The 18,993-nt window shown below is 36.6% G+C and overlaps 1 protein-coding gene across 1 annotated transcript; it reads left to right on the top strand.

Annotated features, from left to right (window-relative positions):
* Positions 1-2,706: 2,706 nt before the first annotated feature.
* On the top strand, positions 2,707-18,458 carry LOC139121222 (UDP-glucose 6-dehydrogenase-like). Its single transcript, XM_070685928.1, has 10 exons — positions 2,707-2,924; positions 5,675-5,812; positions 7,721-7,888; positions 10,815-11,012; positions 11,755-11,902; positions 13,297-13,391; positions 14,583-14,701; positions 15,390-15,526; positions 16,286-16,377; positions 16,904-18,458. The coding sequence occupies exons 1-10, from the start codon at positions 2,766-2,768 to the stop codon at positions 17,078-17,080; spliced, it is 1,431 nt and encodes a 476-aa protein (XP_070542029.1). The 5' UTR covers positions 2,707-2,765; the 3' UTR covers positions 17,081-18,458.
* The last annotated feature ends 535 nt before the right edge of the window (positions 18,459-18,993 follow it).

Here is an 18,993-nt window from a genome sequence, read left to right on the forward strand (position 1 = left end):
TCTCTCATTGTTAAATACCAAGTTTGCATTCATCATTGTTTTTGCACAGTGTATCTGACAAAAATTTGGTTGTTTCGATGTATTATGTGCTGAGATTTAGTGGCGTCGTTGTATTCAGTTCATCCTCCAGTCGCCCATGTCTTCATTCGAACCCAACACAACGAGAAAACACAACACCACTCAAAGCACGTACAGGCAAATATCTTGACCATATATCTGTTTTATCATTTGTCGATAGATGGCGCTATGCAATATGCTTAAAACTATTTGACATGACATGTCATTCCCTCCGATCGAGGGTGCTGAACGTTGAACATCTTGTCTGAAGATTGCCCAGATTCGTTTACCAATGCTGTAGTTATGTTTGTTTTAGTCGGATGGAAACTAAATGTTTCTCTCTATAGGCTGAGATCCGATAGAGAAAAATCATACTTGTCCGACGCAGAGGAATGAGACCTGCTATGTCAGTATGAGCACAGTCACCTGTGGTCTATTCCGCTCTGCGTCTATGTGCCCCATAGACGTGTGTACATATGCCTGAGAATATGGCATATGTACAGACGTCTATCCGTCTAGCGCCTAGCGCCTGTGCTAGTACTAGTGTCGTAATTGTGATACATGTGATGAGCGCAGACGGCTTATAAACATTTTTCATTGGGACACGTCGCGATCGTGTTTGTTTAGCTGTTCAGCGTGTTAAAATTTGTTATGCGGTGCATTCTAGGACAAATCAATAAATTTGTCAATGTCAAAGTTCAATTTACGCATCAGAATGTGTCACAAGATTAGGTTTGATGGATTTGATGTCACGGCGGTTGCTCTGATATTTGTTAACCTTGCGACGACGATAAAACTCGCAATGTCGAACAATTGTGAATGCATTTCCACAACAGATTTCGACGGCGGGCAACTTTCCCGGGATCCCTGAACTTCATAATCCAAACAGTACGTCTGTCACCATTCTCGCATCGGCCATAGCGCATCACTTTATTCTCATTCTGTCAAATTTCTAGCCACTCCGTCCCTTATAAGTCAATAAAACAAATAAACCAACAAAAACCCAAATAAATAAATAAATGTCAGAGAAAACAAATAATTGAATAATAATTGAAATAATTGACGGAACATCACATGTAACATATTCGAAATACGACGTCAAGGTCATTACCTAATGGGTAGTGATGCTGACGTCGCATTTTGAATATGTTGAATACGTTGCAAGTATTGTTTGGTCAATTATTTAAATTCTTGATCAATTTATTGTTTTCTCTGATAGTTTTTATTTTTGTGTTTGTTTGTGTTTGTTTGTTTGTTTGTTTGTTTGTGTGGGTTTTTGTTTGCTTTTATGTAATTGTTATTCATTTGTTACTAGTTTGTTAGTTTTTGTTCGATTCGTTTGTTTCGTTCTGTGTATTTATTTGTTTGCTATATTTTGTTTGTCATCCTGGCTTCCCTGTTGTTTCCCCCTTTTTATTCCCTGTTGTTTCCCCCTTTTTCAAGTTACGCCTTGTCTACGGCGGGATAAACGCAAGCTAAGATATTCAACGAAGACCCGGTGCTTGTGATGGAGTTCATTAGTGCTGTTGGATTGCTATACTGTCGAAGAGATGCACAAAACTTATCCTGGAAAATACAGAGGAACATTTGGGTTTGTCTTTTGTGTTCAATAGTGTTAATATGATAATTCGATAATATGAGCGAGTAGTACTCAGAGTATTATAGTTTTATATATATATATATATATATATATATATATATATATATATATATATATATATATATATATAGATAGATAGATAGATATATAGATATAGATATATAGATATATAATAAATATTAAATTCAAGAATACATTTACGAGGTTGTAACGTTGCAGCGGCCACAGTAACTCCCCTATAAAAGGGATTGTGATACTTGGACATTGCTGCAGTGTTGGGTCTGAGCAAAACACTTTTCGTTCTCTTTGGTTCTCCCTTGCAAGGAGAAGTGAGTTAAGGCATTTTAACTTGAACTCGGACATGTTCGTGACCCCTATGTGGCCGTATTGAAATTACGTCCCTGTGGTGTTACAAGAGTATTTAAATGATTTTTTTTTTCTTCAGGAAAATGAATTAATGTATGTGAAAATGCAGTTTTGCTCACCACTTTGTATCTGTACATAATCAGTAGATTGATTGAGACCTTCGATAAAAAAGGTGACAAGGGAGGGCAATGACATCAATTACATGTTGTATGCTCAGGAACGAACAGAAAAACAGGGAAATAGAATTGTTCTAAATCATTGTGAAACTGTATGGAACAGTGTGAGTGAAAAAGGAGAGCCTGAGATATATATTTACGATGACGATGATGATGATGATGATGATGATGATGATGATGATGATGATGATGATGATGATGTAAAAAAAGAAACTGGCAGAAGTGCAAGTAATGAATAACTTTTTCTAATCTTCAGAGACACTGTACACTGTCTGCGCAGACAAAATTTGAGTACCCTTTCGGCACACTGTACACGCTTGGCTCCTCAGAGGACTGTGAAACCTCAAATAAATAATAAATGTTTGTTGAAAAATTAGACTGTGAGACATGTACAGTATTCAAAAAGAAAATGTAATGGGTGTGGTTGATGTCATATGAAAAACGTTTCCTATATGAACTTTATTCCGCTATTGAATGATAAATACTGCGACGACTGTACAGAATGCTCAGTTCAGTAGCCGATCTCATTGAACCAGTGTGTCCTGCCCACATCTGTTACACAGGGTATGGAAGTGACAAGGATATGTTGCATCGGTGCTGGGTACGTTGGAGGACCAACGTGCAGTGTTATAGCCATGCAGTGTCCCAAGATTCAAGTTACAGTGGTAGATTTGAGTGAAAGTCGCATTGCTGCCTGGAATTCCAACCATCTTCCTGTTAACATGGTCAGTAAGATGTAATCGTTTGACGGCCTTTCTCGGTCTATTGCAAACATAAAAGCCACCTTTTGCGCTCGTTTAATTAGTAACAAAGTGATACAATGCTGTTTTATTCACAAGAGACAATCTTTATTTTATCACGCTTATACACAGAAAGCATAAATTAAATTGGGCCACGAAATAATTTTGGCACACAATATAGTTTTCTAAGCAAAATTGACAATACATGCATGAATAAAATTATAACATTATTTCAGTTTGACAAACTGACCTATCGCATAGCAGTCGGTAGTAAAGTATTTTTTCATTAAAGAAACAGGTGTAAAACGCCGGACCACAATTGGCTTATTAGTCGTTTAAAAGTAAAGGTGTATATATATCAGGACAATGGGTACTTGAAAAATAAGCCATTAAGGTAGAACGCGCCTCGGGGACAGAAATTCGGGCCTTCAAATTTTAACAATTTTCTTCTTAGCTACCACTTGTGGGGGCTCATTTTGAAGCTCTTGGCGAAAGAAAAGTTTTTACCGTCTGAGTTTTTCGAAAATCGAAAATTTTATTTTTTCCCATAGAGTTAACACAGGGATGGCGGCCATTTTGAATTTCAAATATCGAGAAATCGCAAGTTATTTGTCTCTCTAGTACCAAAGTTTGCCCGGTGACTCCTGATTTTTATTCTTGCTTTGGTAAGAGAATGGTTCAAAGTTTCACTGAGGAAAGTTTGAGCAAAAGTTTAAGTCTTTCACTTTCGAGGTGCATATTACCTTAACAAAAATTCGCAAAACAAGTATATCTATGGAAAACAAACGTTTACTGGCTTTATCGTGATATATAAGAAATCTTAATACTGTAGGAGAACTAGTCAATAGAATTCATACTAAGGTTTTAGATCGTCGTTTCAAATAGGTTCTGGGGAAAAAAAAACATCAACCCGTATTTCTACAGTTATCATTAAATCAAATCTCAAGTTCAGAGGATCTGAATGCTCACACGCACCAAAATCCTGGCAATTTTTGTTTTCAATGTCAAATACAACATTGCAGTATTCATCGTATGAGAACAATGTAACAAAAAGTGAGCTTCATCTACCATCTTATTTTGAGTACAATATTGTGTACTTTTTCACTCCTCACCTCCTGTTTCGACACGAAGGAGCATAATCACAAATGTGAATTGACATTAAGTGACTAGACACTGCTGCCCATTTCATGATATAAATAGTTTGTTATCTTGAAGGTTTTATATGAAACACGATTGGAACTAAGTTTGGATAGTTGAATTTTCATATTTTTCAAATTTCTCAAAGTCTTAGGTGTCATATAGCTGAATATTGCAATATTACAAATTAGTTTAACTCGTAAAAATAAGTGCATAACTGAAAAAGAAAAGTAGATGAGCTTACATTTGTAGATTAAACATGACGACCTTACTTCACTATTCAAATATTACAAATTAGTTCCAATCGTTTTATGAACGTAATTTGTGTTGATCGTATACTTTGTTGGACCAGTCAATAATGCTTCCCGTTCCATATCTATAACTCTAGCCCAATCACGACACCCCCATCCTCAAATCACTTTATATCAGAGAAATAAAAAACTTCATTAACTTCATAACTCAATTTTTTGCAACATAAATAATTAGCCCTCAAGACAGCACGTTTACACGATCTGTTACCATCCATGTTTACAAGTCTATTCCAGTATCTGATCATATTGATCAAATGCCATGCTTTTGGTAAAAAACAACCAGTTTCTCCCACTGCTGCTGAATTTGGAGCTGTAAAGTTGTGAACAACCAGGAAAAATATTTGCGCTTTAATCTGGATCTTCTCGCACTTTGCGAACAGCGGAGCAGTAGTCCATTATTGGTACTACTCAGTAAAAGTCGACTTCTGAGACGCTCACATGGTAGTTGTAATGATAGTTTTGAAAAGGAAACTATAATTTGAGTATGCAAGGTCATTACTGAATTGATCGGTGAGTGAAGAAGCAACGTCAGCAGCTACACATTGCGGTTGCTGTACTGGTTGTGATTCCAAGAAAGAGAAAGTAGATTTGCATTAACCTTTCGTGTAAAAAGTTTTCCTTTGTTGGTCTTTCATGGGTGAGAACGCCGATGTTGACTGATGTATTCAGGTGTTAGTTTGTGGTAAACATTACCTCTTCCTGTATTATCCTATCTTCTCTTATCTTGTGTTGCGTTGTTATTTTAACGCATGACATGTGTCTGTCGCACATCACTTGAATCTGAAATATAAAGCACCAAAGAAACTAAAATACCAAGGCATTAGCGTCATTCTGTCGTACTCTGTCAAGAACAGCTCTTGTTAAGAATTGAGTGGATGATCATTATGTTCGGAACATACTGACCACGATACAGTTCTAAGACATGAAGACAGAAACACAATCAGACAGGTACATGGACTTCTGCTTTGCTGTTCGAAATGTTATTTATTTCGAATGCGCTATTTCAATCTATCCTTTTACCCGTCTGTCTATCGAGTTATATGTAAGTAAAACGTACTGTCTGACATATGACCATGTACGTCTATGATATAACAGAATCAAGGATAACTTGTATTTATTTCTATATTTAGTTCTTCATCTATTTTTTCATTTATTAATTTATTCCGTTACAAGTAGGGACCAGTATTGATCCATCCATCAATCCATTCATTCACCCATGCACCCATCCATCCATCCATCCATTTATTTATTCATTCATTCATTCATTCATTCATTCATTCATTCAAGCCTGGCTTAGACGAACTGGTACTCAAGTGTAGAGACGAAAACCTACATTTTTCAACGGATGTAACGTCAGAAATCAGAAAGGCTGATCTTATTTTCATTGCTGTCGATACACCGACCAAACCGTTTGGTTTGGGAAAGGTGAGATATTTCTCCTTGACGTTTATTTTCTATCAAAGAATATAAAAGCCATCTGATCGCACGAGGGCTTTGTAGCTCAGACGATTTCATTCTTGATTTTAACTTGAAGCATATAATTTTAGCGATATTTTGTTGGGGGTTCGTTTTTTCGCACTGTTTCACCAGAGCTTAAAAAGAGGTTGTTCGGTAACGAGCTGAAAAACTAGTACGGAATTGCCCATTTTTGTTGCTGATGAAGTACTTGCATACTGTTGAACAATGGTATAGCACACCACTACTTCGCTCGCCAAGGGTATTTCTTCGGACCGTGCGGACCGGACGATGAGGACACCGTGACATACCTGTAATCCAGATGAGCCAGATGGTGCTTTTCCATAGCGATTATGCTATTTATTTATTTATATATTTATTTACTTACTTATTTTAATCATATTTATGCTGGTTAGCTCCCTCAGTCTCAGAGACCAGTGAGTGCCAGTGAAAAATGAAAAAAGTAAATAACAATAAAAAGGTACGGAATTATAGCATCGAACAAGTATTGATAGGATTGATACCAAGTTGTCGTATCGTTGATTTAGGGACTGGTCAGTTTCTTTGGCCTGGGGGGCGGTGGATTATTTTTTGTCGACGTCAAAAAGTGGCTGACCCCCCCCCCCTATTCCAAATTTTGAAAACAGGGTGACCCCCCCTATTCCAAATTTCGAAAACAGGGTGACCCCCCCCGCCCCGCACGCGACATAGGTAAAACAAATAATTATATATATATATATATATATATATATATATATATATATATATATATATATATATATATATATATATATATATATATTATATTTTACATTTTACATATATATTTTAAATATTCATTCTATGTTTTAATGAAATTGTTGACATGTCAGTTGTAAGATAGGAATTTCAAAGTGTCAATCTTAAAGTTTGAATACAGTATATTTTGAGTGAGCTGTATTTTGAATGAGCTGTGAATGTATTTCACACTTTCTAAGATGTCCTGAACTGTTGTACAGAAATGGATGTCAATCATTAATATCAAAGAGGAAAAAGCAGTGAATCAAAAATTTTGATGGGTGTTAAGACTTGCCAACCATCCGATAAATCTCCTGAGGAGCCATAGAGAGCTTTTTTAGCCAAATATGATGTGTACAGTGTCTGAGAGGACCTTTTTTTTTAACATTGAAACCATAAAAGCACAGCTAATAATGACAAAAACTGCCCTTTTTAACTGTTATTTTGGTCATAAAAAAGCATCTTTCTACAGAAAACCTTTGACACAAAGGAAAATAATTGCATCAATGAGAAGGAAAGATATCTTGTAATTTATCTATCTCTAAAATAAGTCACTGTATCAAATATATATATCGTGAAATATTTGTGCATGTTGCTTTCTCATAATTCTCATAGAGAGAACAGAAAAGTATCAGGAATTTGTCATCCTTTTCATATGAAATGCAGATTTCATAATGGTACACTTTCACTTAGCAAACATCAAGATATCTCTGATTTATTAACGTATGGCGCCCGAAGGGCGCGCCGCAAAATATGAAACATCCTGATATCTCTGATATATATGCTTTGTATATTAAAGTCATGCACCTGAAGGGCATGCTGAAAAATGTCTAATATATCAAAGTAACGAGCTCTTGAAGAGCACGCTGAAAAAAATGAACATACAGATATCTCTGATGTATGTATGCTTGATATGTTAAAGTTTTTTTGGCCATTTATTCGGATTTGGAAATATTATGAAATGTCAAATTTACAAATGTACTCTCTTTAACTACCAGTCGACGATGATTTGAAAAGAACTACACAAACAACAAAATTAAAAAAAACGACAGTGATAAGGTTTGTTGTTGTTGTAATGTTCCCTGTGTATATTTTGTACAGGGACGAGTGGCTGACTTCAAAAACGTAGAATCTGCTGCCAGAATCATTGCCGAGGTCGTTGACGTTGGGTGTAAGATAATTGTTGAGAAGAGTTCGGTTCCTCTCGGAGCTGCCGAAAGCGTGCGAACCATTCTTCGAGCAAACAGGAAACGAGGTGTGAAGTATCAGGTAAATAAGAGATACGATGTCGCGCTTGCGAAATGGTAATGTCATTTGCGATGGTGTTATAAAATGTATAAGGGGTTTACTGTCACTCATGGAACATATCGATGTGTTCAATGGAAAGACGTTGCGACTTTGCAACGAATAGACAATGCGGGAAGAAAGTTAAAGTTGTAGTATGTTATTAAAGATAACAGTGAAGGCAAAGATTTCAAACGTTTCAGTGATATACATGTAACTTCTTTACGGTGATGTAATCACCAACATAAATTAGACTGAGTTTTTTATTTTGTTTGATTGCGGCTCAGAAAAGATCACAAACTGTTTGCGGTGATACCTTTCCTCGAGATTTACGCCAATTAACGTTTGCTCAAAATTGCAGACACGGGACGACGGTCGTTCTGTCATTGGTCACGTACTTTCGAAATGAGGCGATCGGTCAATGAACGCGTGCTAGACCTCAAACATGTCCCTGACCTCAAACATGTCCCGCTGCTAAAAGTGCGGCTGACCCGCAGCGTGTTTGCAAGGTTATATCTGATTGGTCGATTGTCACTATTCACAGCAACTTAGGGAGTTTATTTGTATTATTTTATTATAACAGTACGATTCTGCCAACCAATTGGATAACAGCTTCGAAATCGCTGCGAGTCGGCCCTAAAAGTGCCGTAAGAACGTGTCCTGTCCCTGGGAATGTGCATACATATTCTTTCTAATATGCTTTTAAACGAAAAAGCTGCCGTGACGACATCTGTTCACAACTTACGTTTTTCATTATGTGTTAATGTGCCCCCATATTCCGTCATGTGTGCCACTGAGAAGACAATGTCATTGTGACCTTGTTGGCAACTCTCAAGCCTTACTTAAGGTAGCTAAATACCTTTTAGACACTTTCAGATTTTTATTTTTTCTCAATTGAACACGTCCCAAACCCCAATAAAGTATACATTTTCTGTAAGCCCTGATATTCCTTCAAAACCATGTCTGCGATTTTTTCCCGAAGGCTCCATTCAAATTATATGGCGTGATAATTAAAATTCCTTGAAAAGCACCTTCATCTAACACCTTTAAGAGCTCATTAAAAAAAAAACAAAGGCATATAAAGAAAATCCCAGACACGGTTTTGAAGGATATCGTCAAGGCTTGTCAATGAAGAAATTCCAACCGGAAATCTTGCAGCGTGTTTGCATAAGGCGGGAAAAACCGGTTTTTGGAAGGTTCAGCAAAACGTTTGTCACGTGACTCTTATGCAAATAATGACCGTGTACTGTGCTTGGTCGGATAGCTCTATATCAGGGCTTTCAGAAAATGTATACTTTATTGGGGTTTGGGACGTGTTCAATTGAGAAAAAAATAAAAATCTGAAAGTGTCTAAAAGGTATTTAGCTACCTTAACAAACCAATCACATCATATGAAAAACACTTTAGGTTGGATATAGATTGTTGGATATAACTTTTTCAGAATTGACAGGGTAAAAGGTAACGAGGAAAGAGGAGAATATTAGCTTGTAATTATCACCAAGACTTCACGTTTTCATTATTTTTCCTTGGGGGAGGGGGGGTAGGGGGATATTGGGTTTGGCAGTAAATGAAGCCGCCATGTATCTAGTGCTATGTTATATGGACAACTGTAAAGTTGTAAATTGTGATTATATTTTCATTATCCTTGTTTTAGAGACACGTATCTTGTCTTCTTTTTCTTCGAAACTTATGTCAAAATATAACGTATTTAATAGCTGGCAAACACAATTTATTCTGTACAAATGACAACATCATTGTACTGACGAATGAATTCCAGTCCTGACTAACATTTTGTTGTCATACAAATAAATAGCAAAATACATTATCCATATCAAAACACATACAAAGACTATATATAGACAAGTGAAATACTTGGAGTAAAGTTAACAAAATCGTATTTTAAAAAAACAACAAAATGTTTGAGAGCAAGAGCTACAGCGGTAGAACTCTGATTTGCGCTGATTGTTTCTGAATTCTAGTGTTGTTCTTCATCATCAACATTAGCAACGTTTTTGAACGGCAGCTTACAGAAACTTCAACATGATAGCATATGTTATTCCACACATGTTTTGCGTTGTTTTTAGAATACGTCGTTATCCTTTTCAGTGTGATATATAGCTTGTTCTTTTTAAGGGAGTATGCATCTACAAAGTGAAAGACTCAAACTTTTGCTCAAACTTTCATAATGAAACCTTCAACCATTCTTTTATCAAATCTGTAATAAAAACCAGGGGTCACAGTGCAAAGTTTGGAACTAGCGAAACAAATTACCCAATATTTTGCAATATTTGAAATTCAAAAATGGCCGACATTCCTGTGTTAACTCTATGGGGAAAAAATAAATTTTGGATTTTCGCAAAAGTAAAGGTTTTGCTTTCTCCAAGAGCTTTAAAATGAGCTCCCACAAGTGGTACGTGTGGATCAGAAAAGAATTGTAAAAATTTGAGAGTCCGACTATCTGTCCCCGAGCCGAGTTTTACCTTAAATTACAGGGTGCGCGACTTAGAAAGTTGCAGAAAATGAAGAGTTCTATTACAAATTACAAATAACAAAACATTCTGTCCTGGTTCGTTTTGGTACATAGTATTTCTATTCCATGTGTAAGTTTATACGGTTTATTCGTCCGCATTTGCATAACTGACATAAAGAGGTTACTGAGAAGATCAATATCGAGGAAACTTACGTCACCTGTCATGACCCAACACCTAAAGAACTCACGCCGTATCCGATCGTGTGGAGTCGAAGACAAACCTATATCGTAGGATCTCAACCTTGGTCAATTATGACAGTGAAGTCAGTGGCGAGTAGGAATTCAAATCCACTCTGCTCCCAATTTTTGACTCGAAAAGAAAATTAAAATCACTATCATTTGACACTAAAACAAGCGATAATAACCCTTCTCTTCATTCAGGTGTTGTCGAACCCAGAGTTCTTCACTGAGGAGACAACAGTCGAAGATTTGCTTGATCCTGACCGCATAGTCATCGGCGGCGAACAAAGCCCTGGAGGGGCAAATGCTATAAATATTCTATCGTCAATATACGAGCATTGGGTGCCCCGTCAGAAGGTTATCAAGACAAACAAGTGGTCATCGGAACTTTCTAAACTGGTAATTGTGTTTTGCATCTAGTTTGCCTTTCAAAGAAACTTAAAATTTAATATTCTTAGCAGTCCGAAAAAGTGTTCAAGCAGTGGATTGACGGTGATGGTGAAGAAATTTTCACCAGGCTGCGGTCACAGGCGTTTGATACCTCGACAATGTCTGTGAGCAGGACTGTGTCTGGCACACTAATGCAATACTGATTTCTCTATTGCATTAGCCTGTGCTGGCATGCAGTGCATTAGTCCTGCTCATTGACATCGTCCAGCTAACGAACCCCTGTGACTGCGACGTGGTTTGGCATTTAAATGCGTTCGTAAATTATAAAAAGATGGGTCGCCATATCTTGAATACGTTCTTTTTCATAACGTCAATGGTGGAATGGTTTGATCAATGAAATAATGAAGTGAACATAAACGGACATTTTTCGATGCAAAATACATCGTAGTTCATGGCTGTTCTTACGTTGATAGTTCCTTCAAAGCTACATCTGTATCAAGAACAACGTCTCCCTGGATTTGGCCGATTAAATGATAAATGTGGTGTAGTTTTCATTTAGCATTTCTGCAGTTAACATCGTTTCCTTAATACGTCCGCCCTAAAATCGAACAGTTTTAGAGCAATTCCAGACGCACAACCCACTCATAGTCACATGTTTAATAGAATTAGGTATTTCCCGCATTAGAAAGTGAAGTTGTAGATACAGACCTATCAATATAAAAACTTAATTCGACATCCTATTACTTTACAGGCAGCAAGTGCATTTCTGGCGCGACGTATCTCCAGTATCTGCGCAATAAGTGAAGTCTGTGAAGCCACAGGGGCAGACGCTAATGAAGTGGCGCGTGCTCTCGGCGCTGACAGCAGACTTGGGCCGGGCCTACTTCATTCCCATCAAGGTAAATGAATAGTATACCGCTAACCCTTTCCCGTTCTTCGCAAAATCATCGCTGATTGCGGAGATAGGGTTTTCCAAAATTTTAAACAAAAGAACATGGAAACATTCATGTTTGGTTACGGGATATTGCTTAATACATGGAATTCAACGATATTGATTATACAAATATAGAGATGTCGAGGAGTAGAAATATCACCAGAAGTACAATCTCATCATTTAATCATAATTTGCATATTTAGCAAAGTAATGAACTGGGTTCGATAGCTCATACTACATGACCAAAGGTCAAGTAATAGTTTTCTGAACGGTAGGGCTGATAGCGACGCACTTAGATGTTGACGGGGATTGCCCACGTTATTGGGGCTTATTTCCATAACACATCACTTTCAAGACATAATTAATATTAGAAGTGCACGAAATCTGTTAGGAAATTTGCTAATGATTTCGATACTGCAAAGACATTGCCGAATTAAACGAGGCAGTGTCGTACCTTGTGTTAGCCACAATAATTGTAACCCGGGGTCCGTGCCATGGTTGTTGGTTATTGTTGCACCACAGGGAAGCAAGGATAAACAAACAAACAAACAAACAGACAAACAAACAAACAAATAAAAGATGAACAGATATGAGAGAAAATAATAAATTGAATAAGAATTGAAATAACTGACTGAACAACACATGCAAAATATTCAAAATGCGACGTCAGTATTATTATTTAGTGGGTATAGTGACACTAACGTCGTATCTTGAAGATGTTGCATCTATGTTCAGTCAATTATTTTAATCCTTATTCAATTTATTATTTTCTCTCATAATTAATATTATTTATTTGTGTGTTGGTTGGTTGGTTGGTTTATTTTTTCGTCTTCCCTGCGGTTATAGCAGCTACAATTTGTGTCTAATTTATAAATTAACATACAAAATATTTTTGTACTCCAGATTTAAACAGCCAAAAGTTCATTATTCTCTTCGTTTGATTTTTGATATTTCGTTGCGATTTCCCTCACTGACCATATTCTATTTAAATTTTGCAAGAACACCGCCATCTCGTTGTTTCGTTGTCGAAATAATTTTGATGACAACAACTGCAAGGTCTTAATTTTCTGAGTAGTATGTCTTTCATGAACATACGTATCCTCAGTGTGGAGATGCCTACACCCGTGCTTACCATGATAACTTTTACATCTACTACACAATCACGTCACCATGAGAAAAAAACTCAACGAATCACACATCGCTCTTGTTTGACGAAAAATGGAAAATCATCTTCACGTTATATTCACATTGAAAACTGTACTTTGAAAGAAAAAAAATTATAATTAAATTAAATTAAAAAAATTAATTAATTAAATTATAATTAATTCTGTCATTTATTTCCGTATGGTTATCATTCAGGATTGAGCATTAGTTATTTCCAGAAAGATGTTTTGAATCTAGTCTACCTCTGTGAAGCTTTGAATCTTCCTGAAGTGGCAGCATACTGGCAGCAGGTACGTTTTCAGAATATCTCGTTCGACAAAAACGGACGGACATTCACAGCTGGTGAATGTGCCGTGCAACACATCGGTAGGGAACATATCGGTAGAGTTAGTGACGATTTTTCTAACTGCACAGACTTCCCTGTCTTTTCTGACGAACTTGGATACTATATCACAATACTACACCATAATACTTACGCGGATAATGCCCTCTTTGTACTGACCCCTTTCCGCGGTCACAGATGCCACATTTACTTCTGCCAGTTTTGCAGCTGTGGAATTGTTTACAATGATATGTAGTTCTGAATTATCTTTAATAACAATTTATCAATGGAATGTATTGTACAATGGCACCAGCCTATCGTATTTGAAAATAATGGATCGATATAGTGGCCCTCTGAACATGACAATCCTTGTCCATTTGTAATAGGTGATTGACACCTGATACAATGCCAGTTTTGAAATATGCCTGTTTTTATACCTATAATTATTCTGGCAGTTTGGAACATCTAGGGAGCTTTTAACTAACTGGTTGGTTATTGTCATTATTGATTCATGGCAAAACAGCAAGTTACCTGTACATCAAGAGGCTTCGTTTCAGACTCCTTAACTTGCAGTAAATAATGAGAATCTACCAATCATATACAACCTTCCGAGCCACTACACATTGGTTCTAATTATCCCCTTGAATAAAACTGGTGCCGTAACAAGTGGTGTAAACATCTCATAGCTTCTATTATCAAAACCGATCTATACATATTTCTCATGATTGAGATGAATACACATTATGCACCTACAAGTTTGCAGGATCAAAACAAATATTTACAACCAAGAAAGTACATTCATCTACAGTCTCTGAGTATCTGGATGTGATACATGGGATCATAATTCAGCAAGTTTTAGATGGAACTGGTATGGTTCTATTCGAACTGAAATTTTTAATGAAAATAGTCAAAATATAATATATCAGTACAGATACTATTCTATATGCTTTAGGGTTAGTTGCACAATGCTACCATCATGGGATCAGAAACAATACTCAACGATATTGTTGAAGTTGTGAGTGTCTGTCTGTCTGTCTGTGTGTGTGTGTGTGTGTGTGTGTCTGTCTGTCTGTCTGTCTGTCTGTGTGTCTGTCTGTCTGTCTGTCTGTCTGTCTGTGTCAGTAAACATTCGGTAATTGTTTTCCATGTTCTGTCGCAGGTGCTTGACATTGATCATTGTTACAGGAAGAAATTTGCTTCAAGAATCGTCAAATGTTTATTTAACACGGTCACCAACAAAAAGATCGCCGTCTTAGGATTTCGTTCAATGGACATGAGGTTCGATATTTCATGTACATCCTTCCTTGCCAGAGACAATACGTTAGCTTATCTTTGCAAAACAGCTTCCTTATCGGCTGGCTGTTAATTTGAAATTGATATTATTCAGTGTATACGTTTATTCTTTAAGTTTTATTGGAATGTTTGTGCTCACTTTCACTGACTCATGCTCTGCAAGACACTTCCAAGTTACAGACATTTCGTGCTCCTAGACATTAAATACTTGTATGGTATCCCACAGTATCACAATAAACTTGTGAAATATGATTCTGTCGATTTGATACAAATTTCCAAAATTTTATTCCATTTGTAACAAAATTTCTTTGAGTTTAATTTTCATGTTTAAATTTTGTATATTGCAGTATAAGGATTTGCATATTAACCTCATATAGACATATTGGGAAGCCATCTACCTATGGGTCTTGGCTCAGTGTATTTCGTAGAAACATTAATGTATATCATTATTATTACCATCATCATCGTCACATCTTGGTTTAAGAATTCCCGATATGTCTTACTTCAGTTACTATCATGGATTTTACTATGGCTTTGTCTTGAGCATCTCTGTTTTGTTTGTCGACCGTTGTATGTGTTCTTTGGTCTGCTAAACATTCTATAATTCTATATTAGGACTTTATGATTTATGGGTTGGTATAATTGTTACTTTAAAACCATTTTAAATTCCCAGAGAATCATCCAGTATGTATGTCTGCAAGTATTTAATGGATGAAGGTGCAAGACTGGTAATTTTTGACCCAAATGTGACGCGTGAACAAATACTGGAAAACTTGTCCGATACTTCAATGCCGGGAGGCCAAGATGCTGGTAATTTTAATTATGCTGTTTTTTTTTAAATGAGTCACAAAAGTGCATATTTTCAGAATGGGGAAGCAAGATGATTCACAATTGACACATGCTATATAGTGTATATGTTCCTTGTGGAAGCAAGACCTAGTAGTTTTGTTCATGTAAATATGGAAGCCATGGAAACGTTCAAAGAAAATAAATCAAAAAGTAGTTGGAGGGCTCTCTTTACATATTCCAAAAATTCATTGTGACTGTTCACTTGTTTCGTTATGGTATAATTTAATCCATTCCCCATTTCCCTATCTAGAGGTCCAACTTTACCATAAAAAACAATGGGATTGGTTGAAACCATGGTGGTGAAAGGGTGAAAGGAAAAGTTTGTCACGTAAACCAACTTTACATTCCTATCCTTCGTTAACATTTCATCATTGTAGACAGTTGGTAATGTATGTTGTATCGAAAATTTGACAAAGCATAACCTCCTTGTTAAGTCCAACTGCTTTTTTATCTTATTCAAGGCTAATTCCGTTGAGGAGTCTGTTGGTCACTTAAACAAGACCACAATTGTTTCTCAGTGAATTTGTAAAAATATTAATTTTTTGACATGACCACTCAAGATATTGTCAGCCAAATGTATGATTGGCAATCATTAGCAATAAATGGTGCAGTTTTAGTGCGATTATTATAGATGCATCTAGGCACACAATACATCCATGAAAAATCAATGCCATAGGTAGCATTGATTTTAGTTTCAAGACGTAATTTTTATGGTTTCAGTGGAAAGACTTGTCACCATGGCAAGAGATCCATATGAAGCTCTATCTGGTGCCCATGCATTGGTTGTATGCACAGAATGGGATGAATTCAAGGTAATATTTTTCATTTTTAGCACTATGTTCGTGTAAACTTTACTGCGACACACTCTGGAAATGGACAATTGGATATTGAGAACATGTGTATCGACTTTGATTGTGGTCATCACACACTGGATTTGTCTACAGCTTTCTTTCCCAGAACAAAGTTGTGAAACCGCTTCTAAGCATGAATGAGAATATGTCTGGTTACAAACCGGCATCTACATTCAAGTAGGAAAAGTAAATCCACCTGCAGTACATATGGCAATCCGCCCACTTAATTTTTATGTTAGCTGCAGATGCACACAATTTTTAAGTAATACACCTCCAAAACCAATGCAACGCACAGGACACTTGCGCAAAGAAACATTTCGGAGGAAAAAATAGTGATGAGTCAAATGGTCAGCTAGTCAAAGGAAATTAACCACCCCAGAGTTATAAGCTTTATACTGGATCAAATGCCAAGTTTTTAAAGAAAGCAACAACAGACTATTAAAATGTTGAAGGACTTGTACCTTTTTGTATTACTTTTCCATAACAGCGATATGACTTCCGAAGAATCTACGATGGTATGGTGAAACCAGCATTCGCTTTTGATGGAAGAGGTATTCTAGATGCTGAACATCTTGTAGACATCGGTTTTGTTGTTGAAGTCATCGGGAAAACTGTAAACGGCAAGGGAGTTTGTCCACGTGCAAAGTGGAGATACCTACACTAAAACAAAGTTTAATGACAGCAAAGAATACTGTCTCTGCAGTATTATTGAACTCTGCTGATCTTATGCACAATTTTTTTCACACAATTTTTTTCTTTCTGTCAAATTTTCTACAGTTTGTTAGAGTGACCACAAATGGCAGATCCATTGCATTGTGTTAGGTTTTTACGGGCAACTTTGTCAATTTCAGCCACAGATGTTGCCGGTATCAAACTGTGAGAGTATCGTCAGTTTGACCATTCCTATTTAGGGGAGAAGCATTTAATTTATGGAGGGGTGTTGGCAAAAAAAATTGCACATACCAAATTTGTTCAAGCACAGTTAGTTTGACCATTCCTGTCTAAGGGAGAACCATTTGATTTCTGGAGGGGTGGGCAGAGAAAAAATATTGTCCATACTTGTTACAATGCAGTCAGTTTGACCATTTGTATCTAAGGGGAGAAACGTTTAATTTGGGAATTAATTTGACAATCCCTACCTAAGGGGAGAAACGCTTGATTGTGGGGGAAGGGGTTGCCCGTACCAAACACTCAGAGCAAAGTCAATTTGACCATTCCTAAGGGAGGAACAATTTGATTTCTGGAGCGAGTGCTTGAAAAAATATTGCAAATATGAACTTATCAGTGGATGATAAGTTTGACCATTCTTGTCTGAGGGGCGATATTTTATTTTTTTTTTGGGGGGGGGACTGTTTGGAGAAAACAAATTAGGCAGGTTCAGAAGAAAATAATTGATCCTGTAATGGCTTGAGAACAAAATAGACAAACAATAGAAACAAAAATTTGCTGTCACAGTGACGGAAAATTGTTGCCATACCTATTTCCTCCACCCCCTAGAAATCAAATGGTTCTCCCCTAGTTGCAGCCTTTGCACCTCTGCTAATGAAAGTGGCGTTTACTGTCCCTTGATGATTAGTCAAGTAGATGCTCACAGAAAGGTTTCCTTTATCACCAGTAGATTTTTTAACACCGTTATTTATATATTAATTGAGAACTCTCAGAACTTTCCTGGTATTGATGCGGTATTATTATTATGTACTTGTTATCATGATAAGATTTTTGGGAAAGTGTGTTTCCACCATAAATACAGCATAGCACAGCCAGTTAGACAGACTTGGAATTGACTGGCTGAGGAAGTTGACGGCAAGAGGGACATTTCCTGTGAAAATAAAACTTCTAGTCTCTGTTTGCTTCTACTGTTGTCAACTGGAGAGTGTGACATCCAGAAGGTGCTTTGCACTTCTCACTTAAAGTATAGGTTTTTACACAGTCTTTGTCACTTTTTGTTAAGTTAGGACCAACCTTTAAGTTTTTAAACAGTTTTAAACAAATCTGTTTTACTTAGTTTTACTTGTTGTTTTAAATAAATGTTTTATCAGAAACTCACTTACTTCACTCTTCCTTCCCATGTTACAAAATGCCTCTTCAAAAGCAGATCAAACTCTATGTACATTCAAGCTTGTCTTGGATTTCATGTTTTCTCACATTGACAAAAAGTCCAAACATGAGACCTCCCTTTTATGGAAATGTAAATTGTTTTTAATTACTTTGTCTAGTTTTTAATTACTTGCTCTAGTTTATTGAAATATTTGTTGTAACTGACAGTCGTTATGTTTTTTAGGATTGAGCTTGGCAAAATATCCCAAAAACATTTTCTACCATGTAAAAGCCTGTATCATTGGAGTACAGTGTACTTGATGGGTATAGAAATGCCTTACCTAAAACAAAATCTGACTAGAAGCCACCAACAATGAATATAAAAAGTAGGGGTATGGTCATTTTACGGACTCCATTATTATGCATGTTGGTAATACTATGCTCGATTTTCTCTGAGCTGTTAATATCATTGATGCACCACTTGATGGGCCAATAAAACTTTATATCACGGGAAAAATGTTTTGTCTTCTTTTGTTATAC

Source organism: Ptychodera flava, chromosome 21 (assembly GCF_041260155.1).
Source record: "Ptychodera flava strain L36383 chromosome 21, AS_Pfla_20210202, whole genome shotgun sequence".
In the NCBI taxonomy this organism is placed as follows: domain Eukaryota; kingdom Metazoa; phylum Hemichordata; class Enteropneusta; family Ptychoderidae; genus Ptychodera; species Ptychodera flava.

Coding starts and splice junctions, on each gene's coding strand:
- LOC139121222 (XM_070685928.1), top strand. CDS start 2,766: ATGGAAGTGACAAGGATATGTTGCATCGGTGCTGGGTACGTTGGAGGA. Junction 11,903..13,296: donor CCTACTTCATTCCCATCAAG/GTAAATGAATAG, acceptor GTTATCATTCAG/GATTGAGCATTAGTTATTTC. Junction 16,378..16,903: donor CAGAATGGGATGAATTCAAG/GTAATATTTTTC, acceptor TTTCCATAACAG/CGATATGACTTCCGAAGAAT.